General features: G+C 38.5%; 1 protein-coding gene across 2 annotated transcripts in view; it reads left to right on the top strand.

The window, feature by feature from the left end:
* The first annotated feature begins 717 nt into the window (after positions 1 to 717).
* TC2N (tandem C2 domains, nuclear) overlaps positions 718 to 27,292 on the top strand; it is a 43,861-nt gene continuing 17,286 nt past the window's right edge. Inside the window, exons 1-3 of one of the 2 annotated variants that reach the window (XM_042438743.1) lie at positions 718 to 829; positions 22,427 to 22,544; positions 23,524 to 23,751. In XM_042438743.1, the coding sequence (XP_042294677.1) occupies positions 22,478 to 22,544; positions 23,524 to 23,751 (295 nt within the window). In that variant the 5' untranslated portion in view covers positions 718 to 829; positions 22,427 to 22,477. The remainder of the gene's footprint in view (positions 830 to 22,426; positions 22,545 to 23,523; positions 23,752 to 27,292) is intronic. The other variant, XM_042438752.1, reaches the window with a different exon arrangement.

The following is a 27,292-nucleotide window of genomic DNA, read 5'->3' as shown; positions in this document are numbered from 1 at the left end:
ACAATATTCAGAGGAATGCTATCGCAAACCACCTGTGAGTACTTTTGCCTAAGAAAACCCCATGAAATTTATAGGTCCAAAGATCAACAGACTTGGAAGCACACACAAACACACAAACAATGTGGCATACCTTAAGAGGTCATACAAAAAGGCACAAATATTCTCAATGGTAGCTTCGGAGAACCAAAGTTTCTCAAACAAGCAAATATATCTTTAAATATGCAGGAGGAAATTAGGAGGTGTGACAATAAGTAGAGTCAATCATGTATATATTATCTTCAGATGGTGTGGTAAGAAGAGTCACAGATGTAGCGGCCAATGGGCCTAGCTCACTAGGAACCAAAAAAAGAGTAAATAATGAGTGATGGAAACGGTGATAAATATTATTTTTTAAAAAATAATGGGCCAATGTGTATTTTACCACTTTTTAAAAATAACATAACAACTCTGAACTCATTGACTATTTGCTGCCTGATTTCTAGGGCATGTTTAAATAAAGTTTTATGGTGATAATAAAAAAAAATCAGGGGTGCACCAAGCAAAGAGTGTCTGGCATCTTCATCTGCCTTTCAACTCTTAAAATTAGAAACGGATGTTAATGTCATAGCTTTATGGTGTAGATGTGGCTTTGTAAAAAATAAAAATCATATTAAATGCTAAGTACAGTAAACATCTGAGAGTTCACTGAGCCCCAGCCCAACCCAATATTGGACTTAAGCCTGCTTACCTGCCTGCCTGCCTGCCAGGGACCATGAGGGCAGAGGAGGGGCTGCTTCTCCCTTCTCCCTCCGGAGGCCATGGGGCGCCGGGCAGCAGCGCCCCTTCTCAGGTAGGAGCCCTGCTCCCTTCCCGCCGCTTTCTGGACCTCTTGCGCCGCCTGCACTTTCTTTGTCTTATATATATATATATACATGCCCCCCGCTGCTGAGATGGTCCTCCTTTCAGGGTGGCCCGCCGGACGCCCTCCTTGCGGTTGCAAAAGGTCCTCCATTTCGAGCTGGGCTAAGAAGCACTGAGCTCTCTTTCTGTGAGTGTTCCTTCCTTTCCATGGCTCACATCCTGCATTTTCCTTCGGCGCCTTGCATTTTGTGGAGCCTTCCTCTCCTCCTCTGCGGCTGCAATGGGGGACACTCCACCTGTTTCCTCACGTTGTTATTATTATTACTATTATTATTATTATTGCTATGTACTATTATTTTGCCTCTCAAGACAGTGTTGGAGTGGGCTGATGCAGGAGAAACGGTGCAAAGATTTTTATTTTGTGTATTTATTTACAGTATCTATCTATTTTGTGGGGTTGATTTGAGAGTTGGACTATGACTCTGGAGACCAGGGTTCAAATCCCTGCTCAGCCCTGAAGCCCACTGGGAGACCTTGGGCAAGAAGTCACACTCTCTCAGCCTCCTCAGGGGAAGGCAATGGCAAGCCTCTTCTGGACAAATCCTGCCAAGGAAACCCCGTGATAGGTTTGCCTTAGGGACACCGTAAGTCAGGAATTACCTGAAGGCACACACAACTCACACACAGAAAGGCACACAACACACACACATATTAGAATCATAGAGTTGGAAGAGACCGCAAGGGCCATCCAGTCCAGCCCCATTCTGCCATGCAGGAAATCCCAATCAAAGCATCCCCAGGGACAGATGACCATCCGGCCTCTGCTTAAAGACCTCCAAGGAAGGAGACTCCACTTCAAGTCGTTTCCAACTTACAGCCGCCCTAAGGCAAACCTACCACAGGGGTTTCTTGGCAAGTTTCATCAGAAGGGGTTTGCCGGCTTTGCCTTCCCCTGAGGCTGAGAGAGTGTGACTTGGCCAAGGTCACCCAGTGGGTTTCTATGGCCGAGTCGGGAATCAAACTCTGGTCTCCAGAGTCCTACTCCAACCCTCAAACCACTACACCACGCTGCATCTCTTCCCATGGAAACCCACTGGATGAGCTTGGGCAAGAAGTCACACTCTCTCAGCCTCAGAGGAAGGCAGAGGCAAACCCCCCTCTGGACAAACCTTGCCAAGAAAACCCCATGTTAGCTTCGCCTTAGGGTTGCCTTAAGCCACACTTACTGTTACAACAATAGGTGGTTGTTGTTGTGTGCCTTGAGTTTGTTGTTTGACAGGTTTTCTTGGCATGATTTGTTCAGAGGAGGTTTGCCTTTACCTTACTCTGCGGCTGAGAAAGTGTGACCTTTGCCTAAGGTCACCCAATGGGGTTTCCATGGCTGAGCAGGTATTCAAACCCTTAGTCTTCAGGAGTGATAGTCAAACCAATAATAATAATAACAATAATAATAATATTGTATTTATATCCCGCCTCTCCAGTTGGATCGAGGCGGCTTACAGCATAGGTAAAAGTATGATGCAGAATAAAATCCATTATCCCTCCCTCCCTCCCTCCCTCCCCCACACAACACTTAAAATTCCCAAATAACAACAACAGTAATAAAATAGCATTCCATAATAAAAATGATAAAAGGAAAGGCTTGTCGGAGGAGATCTGTCTTGACAGCCTTTTTGAAGCTGTCAAGATTGGTGATGCATATAGTATGGCCCTTCTAATTGGAATCACAGATAAACGCACTTGGTTGATATGAATATCCAAAAGGACCTTTGGATCTTTTACATCATTTAGAGGAGTTTTAAAAAAACAACAACAACCCTAAACAAATTCAACTCACATCAGTATTTAACTTACAACATGTACTGTCCTGATAAGGAAGCAGCAAAAAATTTGGCATACGCTTGAAAGCTTCCTTCAAGATCTTCAAAAGGGCCTTTTCAGTGAGGTGTACGATGTGCAAACTCATTAACATTTAATCGGTGAAAAATACAGATAATATAAGAATCAAAAACTCTACTTTGATTGACAGCCCTGTTAAAGATAAGTTGTTTTCTCACGTAATTGAATGCTTCAAGAATAATCGGCCCCTTTGATCACTTTATTTATTCACAGAAACCTTGGCTAATTCCTGTTTCCTCTTTCTATTTCCTATTTCTTTCCTATTATTAATACAAATAAATAACCAGGTTCATAATTTTCTGTATTGAAACTAAGCCTACAAATATGATTTTTAGGCATGTTTAAGCTTGTACAAGTGCCATAAGTCACTGTCTGGAGGTAGCATAATTTACTTATTTCCCAAATGTTTACTGGTAGAAAGTTTGTTTTGGGAGCTATCTGACCTGAAATTGGAAGATCTTTTACGAACATCTGCTTCTTGCTGAGGAGCAGGGGACTTATTTCCCAACAGAGAACAAACTATTAGCTCTGTTTAATGCCCTTTAAAGTCCTTGGCCACCAAAATTAACCTGCATTGCAACATGTGCTGTTTGCAGCACGTCAGGTGCCTGAATGAAAAAAGAAATGCAACAATTACTGCATATATTCATATATAAGTCTAGAAATTTTAGTCAAAAAATTGATCCAAAAAACCCCGAGTCGACTTATCCATGAGTCAATATAGGTACTATAAGTAATGTACTTTAACTCTCATTTTAAAAAAAAATCTCCTGGTGAAAGGCAAAATTGTAATCTGTCCTGGGATCGCTAGTCCCCCTGTATTCTCTCATCCAGCCAGCCTTTATTTTGAGCATATGCCTGCTATAATGTAATAATAATAATAGTAATAATAAATATTTATTTATATCCCACCTCTTCCGCTTTGATTTTGTAAGTTCTTTGCCATTGTTTTCTTTTGCATTATTGTTTAGATCCTTTGTTATATGCCCCTAGATTTTATCCTTGACTTATCCACAGGTCATATCAAAATCCATAATTTTGGCCCTAAAACTTGCCCTCGACTTATACATGAGGTTGACTAATAGTTGAATATATACGGTACAGACAATTATCTGCCTTGTATGTTGGAGGCAGTTTTTACTCACTGTAGTTGAATGTCTTTTACAAGTCTGATTAAGGTCTTAATATAATTTGTTACAATGGCTGTTTATTTAGACCAAAAACCCAGCAGTGACCTATTGATACGTATTTGTTCTCAAATTGTAATTATTAAGGTAGATTTGGAATTGTATTTATGATTGCCTGTAATTGTGGCATGGTGGTTTGAACATTGGACTACAACTCTGGAGACCAGGGTTCGATACCTGCTCAGCCATGAAACCCACTGGGAGACCTTAGGCAAGTCACACGCTCTCAGCCTCAGGGGAAAGCAGTGGTCAACCTCCTCTGGACAAATCTTGCTAAGAAAACTCCATGAAAGGTTTGCCTTAGGGTTGCTGTAAGTCGGAAACGTCTTGAAGGCACACAACACACATAATTAATTAAAATGTATGGGCATCACAAATATGAAAACCAACCAAAAGTACTGTATAAGGCTTGCATATAGGAAATCTGGCTGTCCGTGGGTTTACTGTCTGGTTTTGGCTTAATATGCTCCATTTCCCATTTGTGGAAAGGGAATGTTGCTTATTATTTGCTCTTGTTCATTGAATTTTCTTAGAGTTGGTAGAATGGGAATTATTTGTTTCTGCACAACATAGACTGGGTTATATGCAAGCTATAGTCTAACTAGCATAATTCAGTTACTGGAATATACATTGCCATCATCATCATCATCATCTATACCTGATTTTTTTCTAAAAAAACAAAACAGGTTGCCTACTTCTTGTGGGTGCTCCTAACTAGAGTAGACCCACTGAATCAGTATCTGAATGGTGGGTCAACAGTTATGGAAATCTTAGTGATTCAATGGGTCCAAACTAATTTGGGCAATGAATAGGATTCAGACCATAGACTACGTCTTGGTAAGAACTCTTGAAGTAAGTAGATCAGTTCAGTTTCTGGGGCGGGGGGGGGGATATTTTGGCATTCTTATTGCAAAGAGATCTGTCTTTCTCCCAATAGAAGCAGAATGTTGTTAAACCGAGAGAGTTCTTCTCTCCTGTCCAGTCTCAGCACAAATCAGTTCTCTGCATGTCTACAGAGCGATGAAGCCCACCATGTTTGATGGACCTAGTCCCATGCAGCTAGACACATGAATAACTGGATACAGCCTTAATTAGAAAGGAAGTACATCTTTCGTTCTTGTTAACTGCCCTCGAGTCGACCCCAACTCATGGCAACCCTGTGGATGAGGCATCTCCAAAACCCTCTATCCTCCATTGCTCTGCTTAGGTCCTGCAAATTAAGGGCCATGTCCTCCCTGATTGAGTCAAGCCATCTGGCATGGGGTCTTTCTGTTTCTGCTATCTTCTACTCTTCCTAGCATTATTGTCTTTTCTAATGAGTCATGCCTTCTCGTGACATGGCCAAAGTATGACAGCCTCAGTTTCATCGTCTTGGCTTCCAAGGAGATTTCAGGATCTATTTAAGGACCCATTTGTTTGTCTTTTTGTTTGTCTGTGACATCCTCAGCACTTCTCCAGTACCATGTCTCAAATGAGTTTATTTTCTCCTTATCTGCTTCCTTCACTGTCCAGCTTCAACATCCATATGTGCTGATGGGAATACAATGGTTTGGATGATTATAACTTTAGTGCCCAATTGTATATCTTTACACTTAAGGATCTTACCAGGTTCTTTCATAGCTGCCCATCCCATTCCTCGTCTTCGTCTGATTTCTTGAATGCAGTCTCTGTTTTGATCAGTATTTGATCCGAGATATGGGAAGTCTTTAACTATTTAAATATAGTTATATTCTTGTACCAACCCAACCCTCGTTTACAAAATTCTGTTGTAGAGGAATTGCTTTATCAGAAGAATCGTCATATCAGAACAATCTCTAGCAAACCATATTCTTTAAGGACTTGACCAGTTGGGTGTGTTCAGGTGTGTCTTACTATTTTACGTAGCTCTCTAAAATCAGGCTAGTTCAGTTCAAACTAGTCTTGTGACCTTATGCTAAGCTATGGGCACATTCTCATCTGGGATGCATTTTATTATTAGAATGCTGTCTGGTTCATTATATCTTTGGAGATATCTGAGACTTACATTCTTCAGTTGTTGAGTTTGTATGACTGAGGATATAAAAAGGTAGTAGTTCTATTAAAAAGAATGTAAAACAAAATGCTGGCTGTGAGTCTCTCTTTCTCTTAAAAACATGGGTATGAGGAAGGACATATTTTATAATTGCCAATATAATCGCACCAGTAAAAGAAAAATTGGACCTGTACCAGTACAGCTGATATTAATAAGATTTGTCCCATTTTAGTGAACTATACTGCCTGTGTCATGCAACATAATCCAACCAAGTAAGGGCACAGAATTAAAGTAGTCATTTGTTGTTCTGTGCCTTTTAAGTTGTTTCTGACTTATGGTGAGTCTAAGGTGAACCTGTCACGGGGTTTTCTTGGCAATATTTATTCAGCAAGGGTTTCCCTTTGCCTTCCTTTGAGACTGAGAGAGTGTGACTTGGCCAGGGTCACCCAGTGGGATTTCCATGGCTGAGTGGGGCTTTGAAACCTGGTCTCCAGAGTTGTAGTCCAGTGCTCAAACCACTACAGCATGATGGCTATACCAAGTGGGATTAATTTCATTCCAAACTTTCCTAATATTCTAACATTATTGTACAGCACCTTGAGATCTTTATATAGCGGGCAGAAGATAAATACATTTATAAGTTCATTTAATAAATAAATACCTTTAAAGGAGAAACTTTAAACTATCTACATACACGACTATATGTCGAGGGCAAGTTTTATGGCCAAAATTTTGATGTGACTCGTGGATAAGTCGAGGGTAAAACTTAGGTGCATATAATGAAGGATGTAAAGGACGAAATAAAGGAAAACAATTCCAAAGAACTTGCATAATTCCAGCAAACATAACTATTAGTGCATATACTAAAGGCTGGATGGATGAGAGAGTAGAAGGGGGTCAGTGCTTCTACGACAGATTAAACTCTTACCTTTCACATACAGTACTTACATTGACATGTGGATAAGTCGACTCAAGATTTTTGGGTCAATTTTTAAGCCTAAATTTCTAGACTTATACATGAGTATATACAGTAAACTACCATTTTGAAATAAGAACATTCTAGATATTTTGTCGTTGTTCCTGGAGCACATTTTTTTAAAGAGAAAAGGGCAACTTTTCACTTCTCCTCCCATGTATTGTACAAAATGTGTTCTGTTTAAATCATGTGTAATTCAAACTTGTTGTGCCTGCCCTTAAAATGCTGAGTACTCTTGGCCTTCATTTGAGTCACACAGCCCATGCTGCGAAGCACAATAAAGTCATTCACATCCATTCACTACATCTGTCATTTCCTTTGCATGTTTCCTTATCTGGCTGAATGAGCATATTGGCAGGTCATGGGAACAATGTTATCAGCAAGACAATTGTAGTCCATGAATCTTGTGCTTGGTAATGCAGCATTAAAATGTATCTAGAATAATTTTACCAGTTGATGCTGGGCAGAGCTTGGACTCTTAAGTAGATTACAACATTCTGATAGTATTCTTTCCACCAAAATAGCAATACAATACAATGTCTTCACTTGCTTCCAGGTTTAAATTTACTTTTATGACACTTTTTAAAAGTGGAATTTTTATTTTTTTAACCTTCACAAAAATGCAGTTGTTTGCTTGTGCTACCATGGATTTTACATAGTCCAAAAGGTGCTACAACAAGATCTCTTTGCATACTGATTTTCCAGAGTAACATAGCTATGTCTCTGAATACATGAAAGCAGGCTGGTTCATTGATCTCATAGAATCATTGCTTAGTAAACACATTTGATCTTTCTGTGGTCACTCGGGTGTGAATAAGATTTTCTCTTCTCTATTGTCAGTTGAATTTCAATTTTTTTCCCATTCCAAAGGTCTGTACATAATATTAGTTCTGTTTTATTTATATTCTAATCTTAAATGTTGATAAAGTGTATTGAAAGCACCAGAATTCATTTCTCAATCCCTGCTATTATGTTTTCCCAACCTTTCTAACTATAAATGTAGACCATGGCTTGGATTTAAAAATACTGTACAGTAGTCTAGTTGTTTTCCTTATGATGAGGGACTGGTCTCATGTTCAGGCTTGGTGCTAATCTTAAAAAAGACCATACACTAAGGGGCGAAGTAGACAGCAAGGAAGGAGCAGCTTCTGGCTGTGATTGGGCCAGGACTGCAGCGACCGCATGGCCCTCTCCCAAAGTGGGCCACTACCTGCAGTCCCAAGTCACGCCAGCCAGGAGTCATTTTTGTGGTGGCTTAGGGTTCCATTTTGTGGCATCGGAGCCACTTCTAGCCACTTTGGGGGTCTGCGTCATGTAAACGCCACACCCACAAAGTGGTTGGAAGCCGCATCTTTTGGCTCATGTATTTCCAGCCTAAAATTAAAAGCCTATATATTATGTCTAGTATTAGAGGCAGTATACTTGCAAATACTAGTTGCGAGGGAAAAGAAACATTTGCTATACTCAAATCCTGCTTTTGAGCTTTCCATAGGCACGTGGTCCATCATTCTGGGAACAAAATGCTGGACTAGACAAACCTTAGATCTGATCCAGCACAACTATTAATATATTCTTAAAACAAGTAGAAAGAAGGGCTTTAAAACAAGCATTGTGTTCTGGAAACAGGTGACCTACTAAGCAACTCAAGTATCTTGGAGTGTTAGTTCCAGGAACCAACCATGTGATAATTGTTTATTGCCACATTGCCTACTGCTGGTCCTGTGCGAGTATGCCACTTGTATTTTCTTTGAATTGATGTCTCAGTAGAGTATATTGTTCAGAGCTTACTGCAGATAATTTGGAAATATTTTTGGTTCTACTTATAATTGTGATCATCCTGATGTAATGCTTTCTTTGCTAAGGTACCTACAAATTTCACAGGATTATGTCCCACACCTCAAGTAAGCCCAACTTTTCCTTGCTTTTACAGTCTATTAGCAGTAGAATACCATGTGAAAGTTCATTCCTTCAAACATTTGTTTATTGATTTAAAAAAAGAATTACAAAACTACTTCAAGGATAGGTTTCTGACAATGTGGGTACCAGCCAATTAGTGCTAAGCACAATAGTTTTTGAGAACTATGTTCTATACTTTATTCTACAAAGGAAATTGTACAGAATTTGTTGAAAATGTCTCAAATAACAAACATTTCTGTGATTTGTCAAATGTCTGTACAAAGCCAGAGAAACAGCTTAATTTTTGTAGCAACTTTCATTTAGGAATACAGTACTGTTTTTCTGCACCTTAAATTCTTACAATGATATGACTATTTAAATAAACGTATATGATCTAAGTATGTGTGAAAACTGTTTCCCAGATAAGTTGTTTGAAACAGAAAATCTCACATACTTTACTTCAGTCAATAAAATATCATGATTCTAATTCTGTGTCTGGTTTTCTTTAATGTACTTTTTGTGAATCTTGAATCTCTTCAAATAGTGAATCAAACTATTCTATCTCAGTTTTAGATAGAATAGTTAGAAAATTCAAATTAGGCAATCCTAAAGCGAATTTATCACAGTTTGCTTGGCAAGAATTGTTTAGAGGGGGTTTGCCTTCCTGTGAGATTCAAAAGAGTGTGACTTGCTGAAGGTAACTCTATGGGTTTCCATGGCTGAGTTGAGATTTGAACCCTTGTCTCTAGAGCTGTAGGCACTACAAACCACTACACCACGCTGGTTCTCTGTTTTAAAAAGGCATTTCTTAAATTTAGCTGGAAAGGCAGTGGTGTTTGGATATATGTGTTATAAGATATATAGATCTACTACTGAAGCCACTCTTCCTTTTCCTCATTATAGCAAGAGTCCTTGTTTGTTGTTGTTAACTGTCCTCGAGTCGATCTTGACTCATGGCAACCCTGTGGATGAGACAACTCCAAGACCCTCTGTCCTCCACTGCTCTGCTTAGCCTCTACAAACACATACTCCTACCCTCCTTAATGGAGTCCATCCATCTAGCATACAGCCTTCCTCTCTTTCTACCCCCCTCCACTTTTACTGGCGTTATTGTTTTTTCCAGTGAGTCATGCCTTCTCATGATGTGTCTGAAGTACAACAGCCTCAGTTTTGTCACCTTGGCTTCCAGGGAGATTTCTGGCTTGACCTGCTCTAGGACCCATTTGTTTGTCTTTTTAGTTGTCCATCCTCAGCACTCTTCTCAAGCACCACGTCTCTAATGAATTGATTTTCTTCTTATCTGCTTTCTTAACTGTCCAGCTCTCACATCCATACGTATAGCGAATACAATAGCTTGTATGTTTCTAACCTTTGTGTCCTTGTACTGTGTCCATATATTGTGTTAGACCACAGTTCCAAGAAAACTGGTTTATCGCAGACAAAGCTGTATTCTGGTGTATGCTGCATGATTGCTCCCTTTGCAAATGGGAACAGCTGAACATATTAGGACCTTCTATCCATGGCTGGTTTATTGTGATCTCTAAATTTGGTACTCTGTCTTGTCTCTTCTCTGATACAATAGAAATTAGCTGACTGCATACTGTGTATTGTTCTCTGGCTAACTGGGGGAGAGACATGCAAAGTGATAATTTCAGACATCATGATAAACAAACCAAAGAAGGAAGGTGCATGATTTGTTTAGCTGTTACTGTTAGCATGGGAGTGATCAAATAGCGTTTTACTAGCATGCTGCCTCTCCCTTTTGTGCTTAGTGATTTTCCAAACATGTCCACATCTTCGGCCACTGGTGGGGGGTGGAGGGGCAAAGAACGTGGAGGAAAGGATCTTTGAAAATGATTAGGTGACTATGAATGTGAATTTGTCATTCCGGTTGTTCACCAGTCTTACAGGCATCCAGTTGCACAGGTGCCCACACTCAGACACATAAGCCAAATATTGTAACTGCAAGTAGTTGATTTAAAATTAAGATAATGAAGTGAATCTGACATTTGTTGCATGTGACATTTCTTCATTATGTGAGGGCTGTGTGTGTATTTCAAATCAAGATAACATTACAGCCAATATGCTGTCACCTGATGTTCCTGATAGGCTGTTAGTTAGGAGTCCACAAACTTGTTCACCATGTTTATCCTGGCAAATTTCCCTCTTATCTCCAAAGAATGTAGCAACCTGAGCCCATTCTTTCCTTCTGAGCTTGGAATTTAGGAAACTAAACATTTCAGTTTCCTATATTCTGAGTCTGTTGTTGGCTGTTGTTTCTGATCTTGTACTGCGTTTAGCTTCTCAAATGTGTTCTGGTAATTAACTGAAGCACTTGTGATTATTTATGAAAACTTGTTCCAGCGTTTATTTAGTTTGGAACCCTACTCTGCAGTTGGAGTTTTATTTACCTAGAATTATGATGCACCCGCGTGACTTGTGATCTCCCAAGGGGAATGCAGTCATATATTGGGACTGCATTTAACACCACCCTCTGCTTTTGTAGTCTTCTGAACATAGTAAAACCAGGAGTTTTATTAAGCCTCTCATGAATTGTGTGTGCAGAGCTGAAAGTTGTGTAGGTCTAGACTCTACACTATGACATGAAGAAAATGTCAGAATCTGGCAGTGGTTGCACAACATGTTTCAAACTCTTTAAAGCTCAAGGAGGAAAGTGTTTGCAGAAGTTGTGGTGTTGCTAATAACTGAAGAGTTCTATCCTGGTATTTCTTTTCTTGACAAATATCATCTTGAGGAATGTGAAAGGGAATATTGTTACAGGTAACTGTGCAATAAGCAAACCAAAGAGGAAGTTAGTTTCCAGCCAAAGGCAGTTAGTGGCCTGCTTGCACAACACATCATACCTTTATTAATTGTAATCCAGGTCAACGTAACAACAGAACATCCTCATACATTGTGTGATATAAAAGAAAAAGTAATTATACAGTTATTAATTTCCTTGGGATTGTTTTCCAATAGTATGATGTATATAAAGAGATTATATGTATACATATGTAGGTTACTTTCATTTCATTGTATTTCTTTGTCCCCCCCCCCATATTTTATGACTCAGTGATAGAAACATTTCATACAGAGACATGTTACATTTTATTCTGACTTAGTTATCTCCATTTTTTGTGTAACAATTTTTATTAGTTTTGTTAATAGGTATTTTCTCTGATAAAACTTGTTAGAAATCTTAACCAACTATGATATCTTTTCATTATGAAAGGGATCCTTCCTTCCCTTTTCTTTTTCTCCAGGTAAACAGTAATCAGCATTCCACTTGTTCTCTTTGTTTCTGAAAAGCAGTCCTTTAAATTTAAAAAAAGCCATACACTTTCTGGATTGTCACTCAAGGGCAAATGTAAAAGGACAGCTTTATGCCATTTTAATGGCTTTATACTCTGATCTAGCTAAAAATAGTCACTAGATGATTGAGCTGAGAGAGTGAGCTTTGTAGGGGAAGAAGACCCATGGAAGTTGACTTGTAATAGATTTATGATCAGATACAAGAAACTATGAAACTGAGTTGGATATCCTTAACAATTGGAGTAGTGTTGGTTAGAATTGGGACAAGACAGAAGAAGCCAATAGCAACCTAAGATGCCTAATAATGGTAGATGGCAAGAGTACAGTGCATTTGTTTAGTATAACTTGTCTGGAAGAGGGCACTGTGTAAAATAATCATGACATGGATATACATGTTGAAAAACTTAAGGTAAAATTCGGCTTTTGAAGAAATGGAAGAATGAGGTAGTGGAAAATTCCACACAGTTAGAGGCGTATATCAAAAGGGGATTTGCCACATAGCAACAGGTGCTTGTATTTCATGATAAACTATTCCTTTTGTGTAAACCACATGAGACATCATGTCTTCTTACTGGTTGCTTCATTTAGGCTGTTGATACTTTGCATTTCTGTAGAGATTTTCAAGATAACTAACACCATGCACACACTTTCATAGTAAATCTAGAAATAACAGGACTAATTTTACATCTAAAAACAGTAAAGGGTAAAAGAGGTCAGGATTCTGGAATAATTTCCCTATAAGGAAGGATTGAAATATATGGAGCTTCTTAGTTTATTAAAATTAATAAAAGGTGGTATTATAGGTATTCATAAAATGATGTATATATAAAGGGGAACATAAGTATAATTATCTAGGAAATGAAGTGGAGATTGAGCGAGAAGTCTTTTATTCACAGGGGAAAGAGGAAGGGAGAAGGAGATTGTTGTTGTATGTTTATATGTAGGTTTATGCCTATGTCAGTGTATGTCTATATTTTGTGTTAAATTTTAAATAAATTTATTTTATACTGAAAAAAATGAAATGATGTGTGTGGCCTTGAGAAAGTGCGTGTAAAGAAACATTTCTCCCTAATATTCTAGAAACCTGGATTATCTAGTTAATATGAATTTATGGAATTCACAGAGACATGAGGATAGAATCATAGAACTGGAAGAGACCACAAGGGCCATCCAGTCCAACCCCATTTTGCCATGCAGGAACTCTCAGTCAAAGCATCCCTGACAGATGGCCATCCAGCCTCTGTTTAAAGACCTCTAAGTAAGGAGACTCCACTACACTCCAAGAGAGTTTGTTCCACTGTCAAAGAGCCCGTACTGTCAGGAAGTTCCTCCTAATGTTGAGGTGGAATCTCTTTTCCTGTACCTTGCATCCATTGCTTCGGGTCCTAGTCTCTGGAGCAGCAGAAAACAAGCTTGCTCCCTCCTCAATATGACATCCCTTCAGATATTAAAACAGGGCTATCATATCACCTCTTAACCTTCTCTTCTCCAGGCTAAACATCCCCAGCTCCCTCAGTCGTTCCTCATAGGGCATGGTTTCAAGACCCTTCACCATTTGGATCACCTTCCTTTGGACACACTCCAGTTTCTCCAAATCCTTTTTAAATTGTGGTGCCCAGAACTGGACACAATATTCCAGGTGAGGTCTGACCAGACTCCCAGCATAATCCAACTTCAGTTTTTTGTTGTTTTTTGTTTGTTTGTTTGTTTTTTCTCTTCAAGCAGTTAAAATTGCATGGCGGGAGAGTAGGGCAATGTTGCGTACCTCTTGCTGTCAAATTTCTTGTGAGATACATCTCCACACTTTCCACCCATTTGGCAAATGTCTACAGTGGCAAAGCCTGCTGGATATACAGTATGTGCACTGTCTCCCTGCAAACTGAAAAGATGTGTGATCTTGGTTCTAATTCAACATGAAGCTTTTGCTTTGCAGACATTGCACAGACAGGAAGAAGCATGGAAGAAGGGACAGTAGGTAACACACGTGCTTCTTGCTATATGGAAGGGGACTTTAGAGAGTAAAGTTTCCAGTGAGAATTAGACATTATGGCTGTATGTTGTATCTAGGATCAGAGGCAGCATGCATCTGAATATCAGCTCCTGAGAGAGTAGCACAGAGAGCTTTGCTCCCATGTCTTGGTTGTGGTCTTCCTGTAGGGATTTGGTCAGCCTTTTTAAGACGCAGAATGCTATGCAGCATTAAATAGGCCTTTGGTCTGGTCCAGCAGGTTTGCTCTTGCATAACATGATCTTCCTTTGATGGCAGGCCTCCAAGAAAATACACGTTGGTCCTTTGACAAAATAACGAGAGACAAACTCCACTGGAGAAGTGCACCTATTTCTGCTATTATTCAATGGCTTTGTGTTAACAAACAACAATTTCCTTAAAACAATGGTCTTCCTTCTGATTCAAAACATGTTCTCTCTAGCCAGTATTACACATACAGGTGTTCAAATAACTATCTACCTCATTAATTATGACTAACTTCATCATAATTTTTTTCGCCTGTATGATTTTTTGAACACTTTTGCCTGATGAAGAAGCCAGTTGAGCTTTGGAAGTTTGCAACATATATTTTGTACATTTTGGTTTTGGATGTTATTGTACTTTGCTACATGGCTCTCACTGGATGTGCTTTCTGGATGTAAGATGCCACATTTTAGCCGTATCAGAGGAAATGTAAAGAGAGGCCATTGGACTAGGACTTTTATCATTTGAGATTTCTACCTCAAACAAAGGTAAAACATTTTTCTAAAACATTTGGACTACATTTGGCACGTTTTACCAAAACAGCACCTAAAAATGTTTCCTGATGGAAAACAATGGAGGGCTTCTTTAGAAATTGAGTTCTCTCTGCCTAACAAAGTAGCTTGAAGCTTCACAAAGGATGGAGGCAACTTGGACCTTAAGAGGAGCATCTGTTTTCTTTCTTTTTTCTTTCTAATGATGCATAAAATTTTATTTCCTGGAGTACCCACATGCCAGAAGGAGGAGAGGGGTCCACCTGCAATAATGTCCCTCCAACAGCACCTGACAAAATGCAGGATTGTGATTAACATTATCATAATTTTCTTTCTCCTGCATGTTTTTTTAAACACATTTGCCAGCTAAAAAGCCAGTGAAGATCTGAAAGCTTGCAACATGTATTTTGAATGTTGGTTGATCCAATAGAGGTATCACTGTTATGCAGATTTTGGGTGTTATTGTATTTACCCCTCACATTTACTTCTATCATTTTTAAGGTCCCGTTTACTGTAGAATGAACAGTTTGGAGGCAGCATTTTTCACTATCTAAATCTTTGTTCTTAAATATGTGTTCACACAGTAGGCAAATTTTAGATGAGAACAGAAATAATGAAGATTGAGTTCTTACCCCTTGGGAACTTTAAGATTGCTCTTTGCTATCATGCAGCAAAACGTCCCTTAGGTGTTGTTCATATGCTGTAATAAATTCATTTGCAACATTATGGTTTTTATTAACTGGGTTGTTATAATTTAATCATTCTAATTAATGTTAATTGTTATCTGTTATGTTTCACATTGTTTGGTTATAGCTAAAAGAAAAGCAATTATTAAATGTAATAATGAAATATTCAATTGTTCAGCCTGATGATTTTGCTGTAGGTCCTTCTTGTGTCACATTTGGAAGCCTAAATGTAAGTGATATTAAGTATAACTCTCTATATTTGTCTATGAGATAGTTTGGGACACTTATAAATTGCTTTATGTGTCTGTTTTATCATAACTTCCATTTCAACAGATACAACTTTTGTGTTTTGGCAATAAGATGTAACATCACATGTCTGCTGATAATAAGTGTCAGTAGCATATCTGAATGTTCTGGGTTAGATGTTCCTCCATGCTGCTATACTGTGTTGTTGTGCCTACTACTTGTGTACCAATTTTAAAATCTTTGAATGCGTTTTAGGATTATCATTAGCACAAGACAAATTTTGAGCAGGATATATAGCACCACAGAAATAATAATAAATTGGTTAATCTTCTCGAGAAATCCAAGCTCTGTATAATCAACTGCTTTTCTTCTCTCAATCTTGTATGAGTTATCTTTTTAAAAAATCCAGCTTGCTTGTTTAAGGTAGACCTCTAGAGTACTGAGCCAAGAGGCAATTCCCATATAGCCTGATAAACAATGACTTACCCATATTTATAATGATGATGATGATGAGCCTGTTTTATTTTATTCAGCTCTTGATTATTTATGCTCTTTACAGTCAGCTCCTATTACGTCCATTTTTACTTAATTACTTGTTGAAAGTATTTACTTTCCTCTTCAAATATTTGTATTTTGTGCTAAGAGTAAAGTCTTTGATATGAGGTTTATCTGATTAGCTTGTACAGTCTGGCCAAACAAATCTGGCAATTGTTAAGGTGATTATGTTCTCTTGTCTAACTGCATTAAAGTAGTAATGATTAAATTCTTTAGGAGTGCACCTGGCATTAAAAGCAAGCAGCTTTGATATATCAATCCGTGTGTGTTAGTTTGAATAGCTTTTAAAATATGTCCTCCTTAGTTTTATTTTTCATGCCCAGGGTGTTTGAGTTGCATTTGAACAAAAACAAGGTGTGACCCATGCCAACCATGTGAACTGGTAGCCAGTTAAGTCAATAGCACTGAACAAAGCAGAGATGATATTACTGTTCAGAAATACTGACACTGAATCTAAAAATATAGTATGCAAAGAAATATTTTAGCACCCTTAAGAATAACTGTGCAAAAGAAGTGGTGGCTTTAGCTTTTGTAGACTTGAGGCCAGTACACACCAGCACAATACGCCGGCTTCCCAGCAGTGTGGGGGTGTGGTGTATGGATGACACACACCCCGACGCCATCCCAAAGCCACTGTCACGCTTTCTCATCTGCTTCAGTATGGACAGTGATTTGAATTTTCATACTCACTGCCAGTCATTCACTCTGTAAGCCCACAGAAATAGAGCCTATCTATAGAGAAAGCTCTTCACCTCTTAACCTTCTCTTCTCCAGGCTAAACATCCCTGGATGTGTCTGTGGGCTTTAAATACTGAGTATACTAAGTGTCATCAGAAATAAATAAGTGGTTCAGACAGAAGAATAAGAGAAAGCAGAAAAGCTATTTGATCACTGCACTGGCACTTCTGAAGAGACTAGCTGCAGTACACTTTCAGTTCAGCAGGAAGAATCACATTTGATACAGGTTCAAGTAGAAATTGATCCTGTGTTGTTGTTATAAGTCACTGTGGTACTGTTATGTATGATTCAGCTTTTGGTTCTGACTATCCTGTTGATGTATTCTTGATTCCAGTATTTGAGAAGGTACAAAAGAAGCTGGAATAGTAACCTCATGATGAGGCACAATACAGAGGTTCTTTCTTATTCAGCAAGCTAATAAGTAAATCACCATTGATAACTACTGTAAATACAGACCCCTTCTTCGGACCAGAAACCAACCTCTTCCTTAGTTAGGTTCAAGACCTCACTGAGTCAGTATGACAAGGCCTTTCTTATTAGATGAAATTTCGTCCCAATCTCATCATGATCCTCCACAGGGTTGATTTTGATTTTATTCACAGCTATATCACTAATTCTGATCTCTTTCATTGCCCTGTATTCCTGTATTCCGTCTGCTTGTTAATCATACTCCAGGTCTTGCCATATCTATGACTGTAGATACTTGGTTGCATCTTGTTGCAGATTTGGTTTCAGAGAGTCCACACTGTCTTTACTTTGCTTCAGAAATCACAACCATTATCCAAGAGATGAGATTCACAGTAGTCATTCCTCCTCCATTCCAAGGTCCTTTCCATTCTAAAAATTAAAAGGGAGGGAAACAACAGGGATGTTATTATGTGAGTCAACTACAGATCCCCAAGTCAGACAGAGTAATTAGATGGTGCCTTTCTAGAACAGATGGCCACACACTCAGAAAGGAGATATATTGTAGTGAAGGGTGACTTCAACTATGCTGATATTTGCTGGAAGTCAAACTCAGACAAAACTTTTAAGATCTAACAAATTCCTCACTTGCCTGGAAGACAATTTCATTGTCCAAAAGGTGGAAGACAATTTCATTGTCCAAAAGGTGGAAGAGGCAACAAGGGGATCAGCTATTTTAGATCTTTAAACAGGAGATGTATAAGAAATGGAAAAGGGGGGGAAATCACCAGAAAGGGATTCATACAAATAGCACATGTAGGGGTAAAGTCAGAAAAGCTAAAGCGTAGAATGAGCTCAGGCTTGCTAGAGAGGTTAAGAACAGTAAAAAAAAATGGCTTTTTTGGGTATGTCCATAGCAAAAGGAAGAAGAAGGTAGGGCCACAGCGCAGAGAAGATGGCAAAACGCTAACCAGGGACAGAGAAAAGGCAGAACTTCTTTGAAGGGGTGTCTTATTGAGGCTGTAACAATGGATGCAAGCTACAAGAAAAGAGATTCTACTTAAACATTAGGAGCTTCCTGACAGTAAGAGCTCTTTCACAGTGAAACACATTCCCTCAGAGTGTAGTGGAGTCTCCTTCTTTGGAGGTCTTTAAACAGAGGCTGGATGGCCATCTGTTGGGGTGCTTTGATGGTGAGTTCCTGCATGGCAGAGGGGTTGGACTGGATGGCCCTTGTGATCTCTTCCAACTTGATTCTGTGATTTCATTGTTCCATTCACACTGGGACCTTGGCAACCACATGTGCCTGGGTTCGCTACTGAAAATGAATGGATTTTTCTGGTTCTTTTCAGCCCGATTCTTTTGGGAAGACCTGGTGTCAGCATGGTTTCACACCTAGTTCAGGGTGTGCGTCATATAAATGCTATGCCCCAAACATGGCTGGAAACCACATCTTTTGACCCATCTGTTAAGGGCCCATAATTCATTCTAAATACTACTGAAAACAGTATTCTCCTTACTGAGAAAGAGAGAGGTGTGATGACATGGCCTGTTCTTTTTTTAATGTTCCTGATTTTTTTAGTGTATGTTTATAGCAACATCACATGTTTTGGAGGGTTTTTTCTTCTTTGTAAAAATCAAGTGTATTTCCTTGTAACAGCACAATTAATTTAAAGTACTTCCTTGCGGGAGAGAAGTTAGGCTTAATAACTACAAAGTCATAACTTGTTGGTGTGACTTGCACAAGAATAGCTCTTTCATGTTAGCTATAGAAAACTTAGGTTTATTATAGATGTCCTGCATAAAACACTTCAGGTATATCAAAGTATAGATCAGCCTTCCCAATCTTGAAAAGGGAATACCTTGGCCCTTTAAATGATGGCTGAATTCTCCTGTTCTCAGTAATAGTAGTTAAAAATGTTAATGTTCCTAAATAACAAAACTATTTTTAATCTATAAAGGATGCTAATATTGCATTTTTATCGCCCCCCCCCCAATTTTTCCTTTGTTTGTAACAGAAAAATAACAGACATGGCTTCCAAATTTCTAGAAATTCTACATCTCCACTCCACACAGTTTTCCAATTAAGTGTCAGGAATATGCGAGATCCTGCCATAAAAGTGGTTGCTGTTTTATTTCTTTTGAGAGAAAATATTGTTTATGCTTTGTAGAACTGTTAGAACTGAAGGCAAGTATGGTGGCCATAAAATTAATATGTTATGGACATGTAAGAGGGACTTGGTGGTAAAGCTAATGAGATTTGTAGTATCTGCACAAAGAAAGACAATTGCCTGTCTGAGTAATGAATAGATGTGTGGGGAAGAACAGTGGTACTGATATTCACCAAAGCAGGTCTGTGGGAAGTTGTAAAGATCCTGAAAGAGATGTATGAGAAAAGGGTAGGAGTTGAGTAGCACTGGCTGCATAAATGTTTTGGCTTATGAATGAAGGGGAGAAAAGCCCACAAACTTATGGGGCAAATGCATTGCTTACTGGGGGTTATGGTGGTTCTTTCTACAAAAGTCATACTGTTAACTTCTTTGGTTACTGTAATAAAGTATTGTCCTAGGATCTTTGGTCACCAGTAGGCTACAACTTCTTTTAATTTTCATCAACTATATATGAACTGACATAAAAAATGCAAATCTAGTAGTACAAACTTTATTTCAAAAAATTCACAGAGGAATACAGCTAGGTTAAAAAGGTAGGCACCCATAAACATGATACAGAAATACAGTGTTTTTAGCAGTATTCAAATGAACAATACTAATTTATATGGTTTAATATCCTGAAAATATATGTGCACTTGGCCCTCCGCATTCTTTACAATGACATCTTCATTTAGTCCAGTTGTCATAAGCCACTCTAATATTTTCCAGTTGTATGAAGGACCCAGATTCATATACAAATGGCTCTGACTTAGAGAAGGGTATAAGAAAAGGAGTAGCACGCAACGAGCTAAACAAGGAAAGTGGATGCATGAGAAATCTGAAATAAGGGTACACTGTCGTCTATTTCCATGGAGGTAAATTTACTCCACAGATCATCCCTGCAATAACGTCTTCTTGTCTTCTCCCCAGTGAAGGTTTCTGCATTGCTCCAAAGTGTCTCTAGTGAGTTTCCTAATTTCACATACCCATATATACTCAACTATAAGTTGACCTAATGTATGAGTCGAGGGCAGGTTTGCAGACCAAAATTATGGATTTTTATATGACCCGTGGATAAGTCGAGGTTAAGACTTTGGGGCATGTAGCAAAGCAAAGTTTCCAGAAGAAAAGCAAAGGAAAACAATGCCAAAGAACTTACAAAAGTTCAGCAGGCATAACTGTTTGTGGCCACACTAAAGGCAGGATGGATGAGAGAGCAGGGGTGGTGGTCAGTGCTTCCAGGACAGAATACGCTCCTGCCTTTCACCAGGAGATGGTTCCTCTTTTTTATAAGAGTTAAAGTACAGTATTTACATTGACCTGTGGATAAATTGAGTCAGGTTTTTGGAGACAATTTTTGACTCAAATTTCTAGACTTATACATGAGTATATACAGTAACTGGTTTGGGGTATACAGGGGCAGTAGGAGGCCTTCAGGATTGCCTCCTCCCATTATGCAGATTCCCCCCATTCTGCACAGTTAAATATTGCTTATGACAGGTCCATATAATGAACGAATAATAATAACAATAATAATGAATTCTCTCAGTCCCAATTTTATAAATGAAAGTAGGTTATTAATAATATAGAGGAAGCTCACATGTTTATATAGTATCTTCCATGATGGCACCAGAACACATTTTCAGACAGTAAAAAAAATCCACTCATGCTGATGTTTCCATGGTGGCTTCAGAAAAGAATGTGCCACTCCATGGCTGGTATAGAAATACATACTTCTACTTTCTTAGTCATTTAATCATTATATTTGCTTTCTACCAAGTAAGCTGGTAAAGGAGGTGTCCGAATGATCATTCATTCATTCTATACTACTATACTGTTGTGATCCATCATACATCTAGCCTGCTTGGGTTCTGCACTGGGTCTAGTAGAAGGGAAAGGACCTAGAAAAAGAGGGTGGTCTTCCTATGGTGACCAAGCAAGTTGTTAACTGTTAAGGCTCCAATAGTAGTCCCTGCTGCATTCTTCTATTATATAAAATGTGTGTGTTCACATAGAAACTTATCTTTCCTTAGCTTCTGCTGAGGCTCAAGCTACTGTTTTTCCATGTACTATTTTTCCATGCCTACGCTCTATATTGTGTACTGGCAATAAGAGAGAATAGTTTTGAAGACTGGAATTCTCTAGAGTTCGATATGGGAGAGCACACCTTCTGTGAGGACTAAAGTAGAATGGCTATTTAGCCTTGGGGAAAGGTTTAATTTTAAAGGTAGGTATCCACATGCTTACAGGAGTATGTCTCGTGGTGCATTCTTTCCTCTACCAGTTAACATCTTCATTGGTTATCCTGCACATGAACTCAGAAGGAGATATGAATGTTTCAAAGCACTCTGGTGGTTGTCCCACTGCTGTGAAATGGCCTTTTTTGGACAAAATATGTTATTAATGGTTTTTACAAAAGACTACAAGATCTTATTTAGAGGGGCATCTCAGAGGTGAGATCTGTCAAGCTTAGTCCTGATTAGTTACGGTTTCTGGATGATTTACAGTACTGTTTTATAGTTATGTACATGCCTAATATTTTTTGAGGTATGTATTATGGCTTTAAATTTACCTGAATATAGAATTAAATATTTTAGTTTTAAATATTTTAGTTTAATTAAGATAATTAGAGTGGTCCTAGCAGTGCTCCCAATGTATCAAATAATATTAATTTATTATTCAGAACATTGCTCACCGCACTAACAGTATATCAGCTGGGAAAATGCTTTTTAAAAGAAGGCAAAAGATTTCATCTAAAATCTGATCTGATGTTTTATTTTCAGGGCTGATATATAGTTTGGATCTATGTATTCCACCTTGTGTTAGAAGCAGTAATGGCAAAAGAATTCATCAAAAACTGTTGCAGAGGCTGTCTATATATTGGGAAAGAAAAGCACGATGGTGAGTTAAGTTAATGTTAAATACTTCTTGTTAATTCAGGCACAAGTCCAAACTTCTTCTTCTTTTGTTAAAAAAAGGTAACAATATTAGTATGAAATGTGTGAAAATCAATTTGTGATCTCACAATATATCATTGTCAGGAATAAAGAATATTAATGTAATGCTTCAAGACTATATTGATAAATTGATTAGTTTAATGAATAAAGCATTTCTCTGCTACCTTAAAAATATTTAAATAGCAGATGGCAGGCATCTTGTTAAAAATGGAATTTTACTTCATTCGTATAGAAAACGAAATGCCTTTTGTGAGAGAGCACCTACTACAACATATATATGCACTGTGGACAGACACTGAGAATAAGTTTTCTCTGTCATAGCTCTTGTTTTAATTCTGTGATTGTATACAGGTTTGGTTGACTCATCAAACTCCTTTGATTTAGTATGCCCTAATATTACTGCAACAGTTGTTTGCCCCATATATTGGATTTGGTGATTACAATATGTATTTTCTTGTCCACTTGCCTTGTGATAACTTCAGAATGTTTGTCTGTGACAAACAGAATGCATACTGTGTGTATGAGAAAGTGACTTATGTAGAGCTATATTTGCATGTCCAAGTTATTAGGCTTCATTGAGTTAAATATCTTAGGTTAAATATCCTCTGCATTCTGTGATGGTTTGTATTTGTGATATATGAGTTACATAATATTTAGTATTCATCTTCTGAAACTTTAATCACCTTTTAATAATCACCTTCCAAAAAAACTTATGAATCAGCTGTGCTAAGAAACTGGAAACAGTACTTCAGACCAATTTGATCGCTGTCAAGATCCTTACAATCCATTATTCCCCTGCCCTGGATACAATCAGCAGGATGGGAAACCCTATTCGTTCCTGATCCTGTTAAAATACAAAAGACCATTTCAGATTGTTCACTCAAGAATGGATGTGCTTTTCATGCTTTTATGTTAAATAACAGCCTCTCTGGAGCAGGAGTCTGAGCTCGCGGCCAAATATAGATCAAACATTGTGGAGAAACCTCCTTTGTCTTCCGTGTCGATGAAACGGCAAGTTGGGTGTTCAGAAGACTATCTTCTTTCCAAGCTCCCTCCAGGTGGCAAGGAAGTACCTTTTGTGGTTCCTCAGTTCAAACTTGCCTATGTCCAGCCCAAGAACCTTGGTAATACACATCTTGGAGGAATTCAAGGTAAAAAATAATGGAAGAGAGCAGTATGAAATTAAAGCAGCTTTTTCTTAGACTATCTTTTGGTACATTTGCAAAAGTATGTTTATATGGTGGGAGTTATAGCCTATATTGTTTCAGAGGTTTATGATAAGAGTTGTTATTTCAAGTTAGCAGTTTTTGCCTAACCACAATTAATTCTAGCTTGTTTAAATCAGCCTGGAGATGACTTAAGCTTGCAGATGGAATACCCAGATTTTCTGATGGATGATTTGCAGTGGAGTGGCAAGGATTTCTGATTCCCAGTTGTTTTACAATAGCAGCAACAAAATTATTTTCCTACTTCCCCTAAATTACAGAACTGACTTGAGGAAAGTGAGGGGTGTTTGTTGTTAACTGCTTAAGTCTGCTTCAAATTATGGCAACTCCATGAATGGGAGACCTCCAAGTCACAGTATCAATAATAGCCCTGCTCAGAACCTGCAGATTCTTCCTTGATTGAGTCTGTCCATCTGTAATTCTGTCATCCTCTTTTCCTACTGCTGTCTGCGTTACCAAGTCTTACGTTCTTTTTAAATTAGTCATGTCCTTTCGTGATATATCCCAAGTATGACCCATCTCAATTTAGTCATCTTGGCTTCTAGGGAGGGTTCAGGCTTGATTTGCTTTAGGAACCATTTATTTGTCTTTTTAGCAGTTCATGGTATCTGTAGAACTTTTATCCAACACATTTCAAATGAGTTGATTTACCAACAGCATTGTGTATTTGCAAGTTGTGGGCTTGAATCAGTTTTGATGCTGAAACAAATTTGGAGGCTCAGATTTCTTTAATTCTAAATGTAAGCATTTTGTTCCAGGTTCTGGGTGGAATATCATATGGTTCTAGGGGGGAAATGAAAGTACCATGTGCAAGCCTAAAGTCTGCCTGCCCCTGTTAGAAGCCATTGCCGCCTGCTTATTATTTCAGATAGTATGTTATTCTGTGGCTTCAAGAAATATCTGATCTACATAGATTTCTCAAGACTGAAAGCAAACAGTGTGTTGCTCTTTGGGTAACCTGTAATTTCAGAATGAAAGCTCCTGGTTTTTATTGGGATTGGTTTTAGTTTCTTAAGCTTCTGATTCACTTTACTTCAGGTGCAAGCTAATCAGCGTGTTAGGGTGTTTATTCCAAGAATATTTAAATAAACCATGCAGACAATCCAGACCATTATTTGGATGCCAGCTGTTATTTCCCTTGCCTAATCTGGATTGGAAGGTAGAGGTAAGGTTTCATTTCAGACAGATAAGGTTCCCTTGGCAATGTGTTGTTTTGTCCCCCTTTTGAAGCTGCTGGCTATAGACTCCTTTTCCCCCCCTACCAGAGTCCTTTGGATGAGGAAACAGTATCTTATTGTGAAATTTATGCTCTTCAAGGACTCTCAGATCAAGGAATGTTTTGCAAGCTAGGATGTTTAATATGCAATGCATTCCTGATCTTGTAGTCTTAAAAAACTAGCAAACTGGCATTTTGTGGTGCTGGAAATGTTAGCCTTTATAATATAAAATAACTTTTAAGTAGTAACAGTTCTAGAATTAAAGGGATAAACAGCAGAATTAAGTTAATATATCAAAAAGATGCTCTGAATGTACTAGTTTATAACATGAAAAAAATAGAATTGCTCCTTTTTCTCACATATTTTGCTGGAAGATGTCTAATCACATTGGCTAATCAAAAGTGGCACTAATCAAATTTTTGCTTAATAAAATGAGAATATGGGCAGACTTCATGCACCAACCTGGTCTTTCTTTCAGACATGTGGGAAACAAACTGAGAAACAACTATTAACCATAATTTTCTGTTAATGTTTGAAATGGGAAACTATGGCCTGTTACAGACTGCCAAAATAAAACTGCTTCGGGTCTCTTTGGAGGTATGCTGTTTAAATGATGCATGGGTCCTACAAGTCCGGAGGTTGCGCCAAAGCCACACTCCATTCCTAAGCACTGGAGTGCAGCTTTGGTGCAGCTTCCGGATTCTTAGAATGCATGCATAATTTAAACAGCATACTTCCAAAGAGACCCGAAGCAGCTTTATTTTGGCAGTCTGTAACAGGCCTAAGATCAGTGTCTTCCAAACAACCTTTAATATGATGACTTGGTTTAAAGTTGCCTTCTGTATACTAGCTTGTTTATGGAAGCCATTCATTGTAGTTCCCAGTATGGGCATACTCACTAGCAAAAATATCTGGCTTTGTGAGGGTTGTGGTAGCATTTTGCTTGATACATCAAAGCCTTCAAGCAAAGTTAATAGAGCTCCCAGAGTTGGATATATTGGATGGCATCCTACATCCTACAGAGAACATAATGTTCCATGTGTACGTCTGCATCCCTAAATCGTAGAAGGCAGTGTTCAAATGCTGAAATGTGCTTCAGTAGCCATTTACTGGCTGGGTGAGGGCAGGAGATGCCCAAGCAGCATGTGGCTGCAGTTCTGCAACTAGGCAAAGATAAATGACATCATCTTCTCATATCTCCAACTGTAGAGGGGACAGCCACATAACTGCTTCAGACTACTCACCCTGCCTTCAAACGGTATCAGTTGCAGACCTATGCACTAGTTAGGAATTCCTACCATCCAGTGCAGCCTTCAAACACCTGGGCACATTTATATTAATAAATTTGAAAAACCAAACAGCCATACGTATATATCCCTAGCATTCCTCTAGTGTACATGCTGTATTTCAAATGTCTTCATTTCAGAATCTTTGAGCTTTAGCTCTTACAGAAGTACACATTCTCTTGTATATAATTGGTTTCAGTTTTTAATGCAAGATAAATTTAGCTATGCTGGGATAGAACGTCAGTGTGGGTCCCAGGCCACATCCTCACCTTGGATAATGTCAAAGGGTGGCATTGCCCTTGAGATCACTGGCTCTCCAGTCTCAGTGCCAAGTGGAGCTTTGTGTTGGTGTTGTATTCATACACTTGGCATTACTCTCTCTTTGCCTTCCCCATATACAGATACCCAAACAATGTCTACAGGAGTCTTTCTATGGCTGGTATTTTGATTTTTTAAGTATCTACCCACTTTGTGCTTTCCCACATTGGACAGAATTAAAGGAAAGCACAGGTCCCTACTGTTATTTTAAATTCAATATAAGAGCTAGGATTCCCATTTGCATATGGGATGATAAGCAAGATGTGGAAAATCTACAGGGGTAGGGCTTTGAGGGATGAGATTGGAAGAGAGACATCCATCACACACTTCAAATGCCAGGTTGGCAAGAACTGCAGGCCATTGGTTTCCTTCCAGTGTTCTAAATATTGCTATGAGAAATAATCATGCTGCAGAACAAGAGGGCTCAGCCATTCAGAAGATTGCTTTATTCTTTTGTGTAAGAATACAGTACTGGGATACAGAGTCTTACTGCCTCAAGTCATTAGCTCCTGTCTAGTCCTCCCACCACACACTTCTTGTTTGGTCTGGGCAATATGTTACAAGGCATTAACACTCTGCAAAGGTGGATAAATATACAGAGTAATGTACTTACCATTGCTATTTCTTTTATAAAGTACATGATAC

Source organism: Sceloporus undulatus, chromosome 1 (genome assembly GCF_019175285.1).
Source record: "Sceloporus undulatus isolate JIND9_A2432 ecotype Alabama chromosome 1, SceUnd_v1.1, whole genome shotgun sequence".
NCBI classification, from domain to species: Eukaryota; Metazoa; Chordata; class Lepidosauria; order Squamata; family Phrynosomatidae; genus Sceloporus; species Sceloporus undulatus.
The sequence above is the reverse complement of the archived record's forward strand: the minus strand, read 5'-3'. Positions and strand labels throughout refer to the sequence as shown.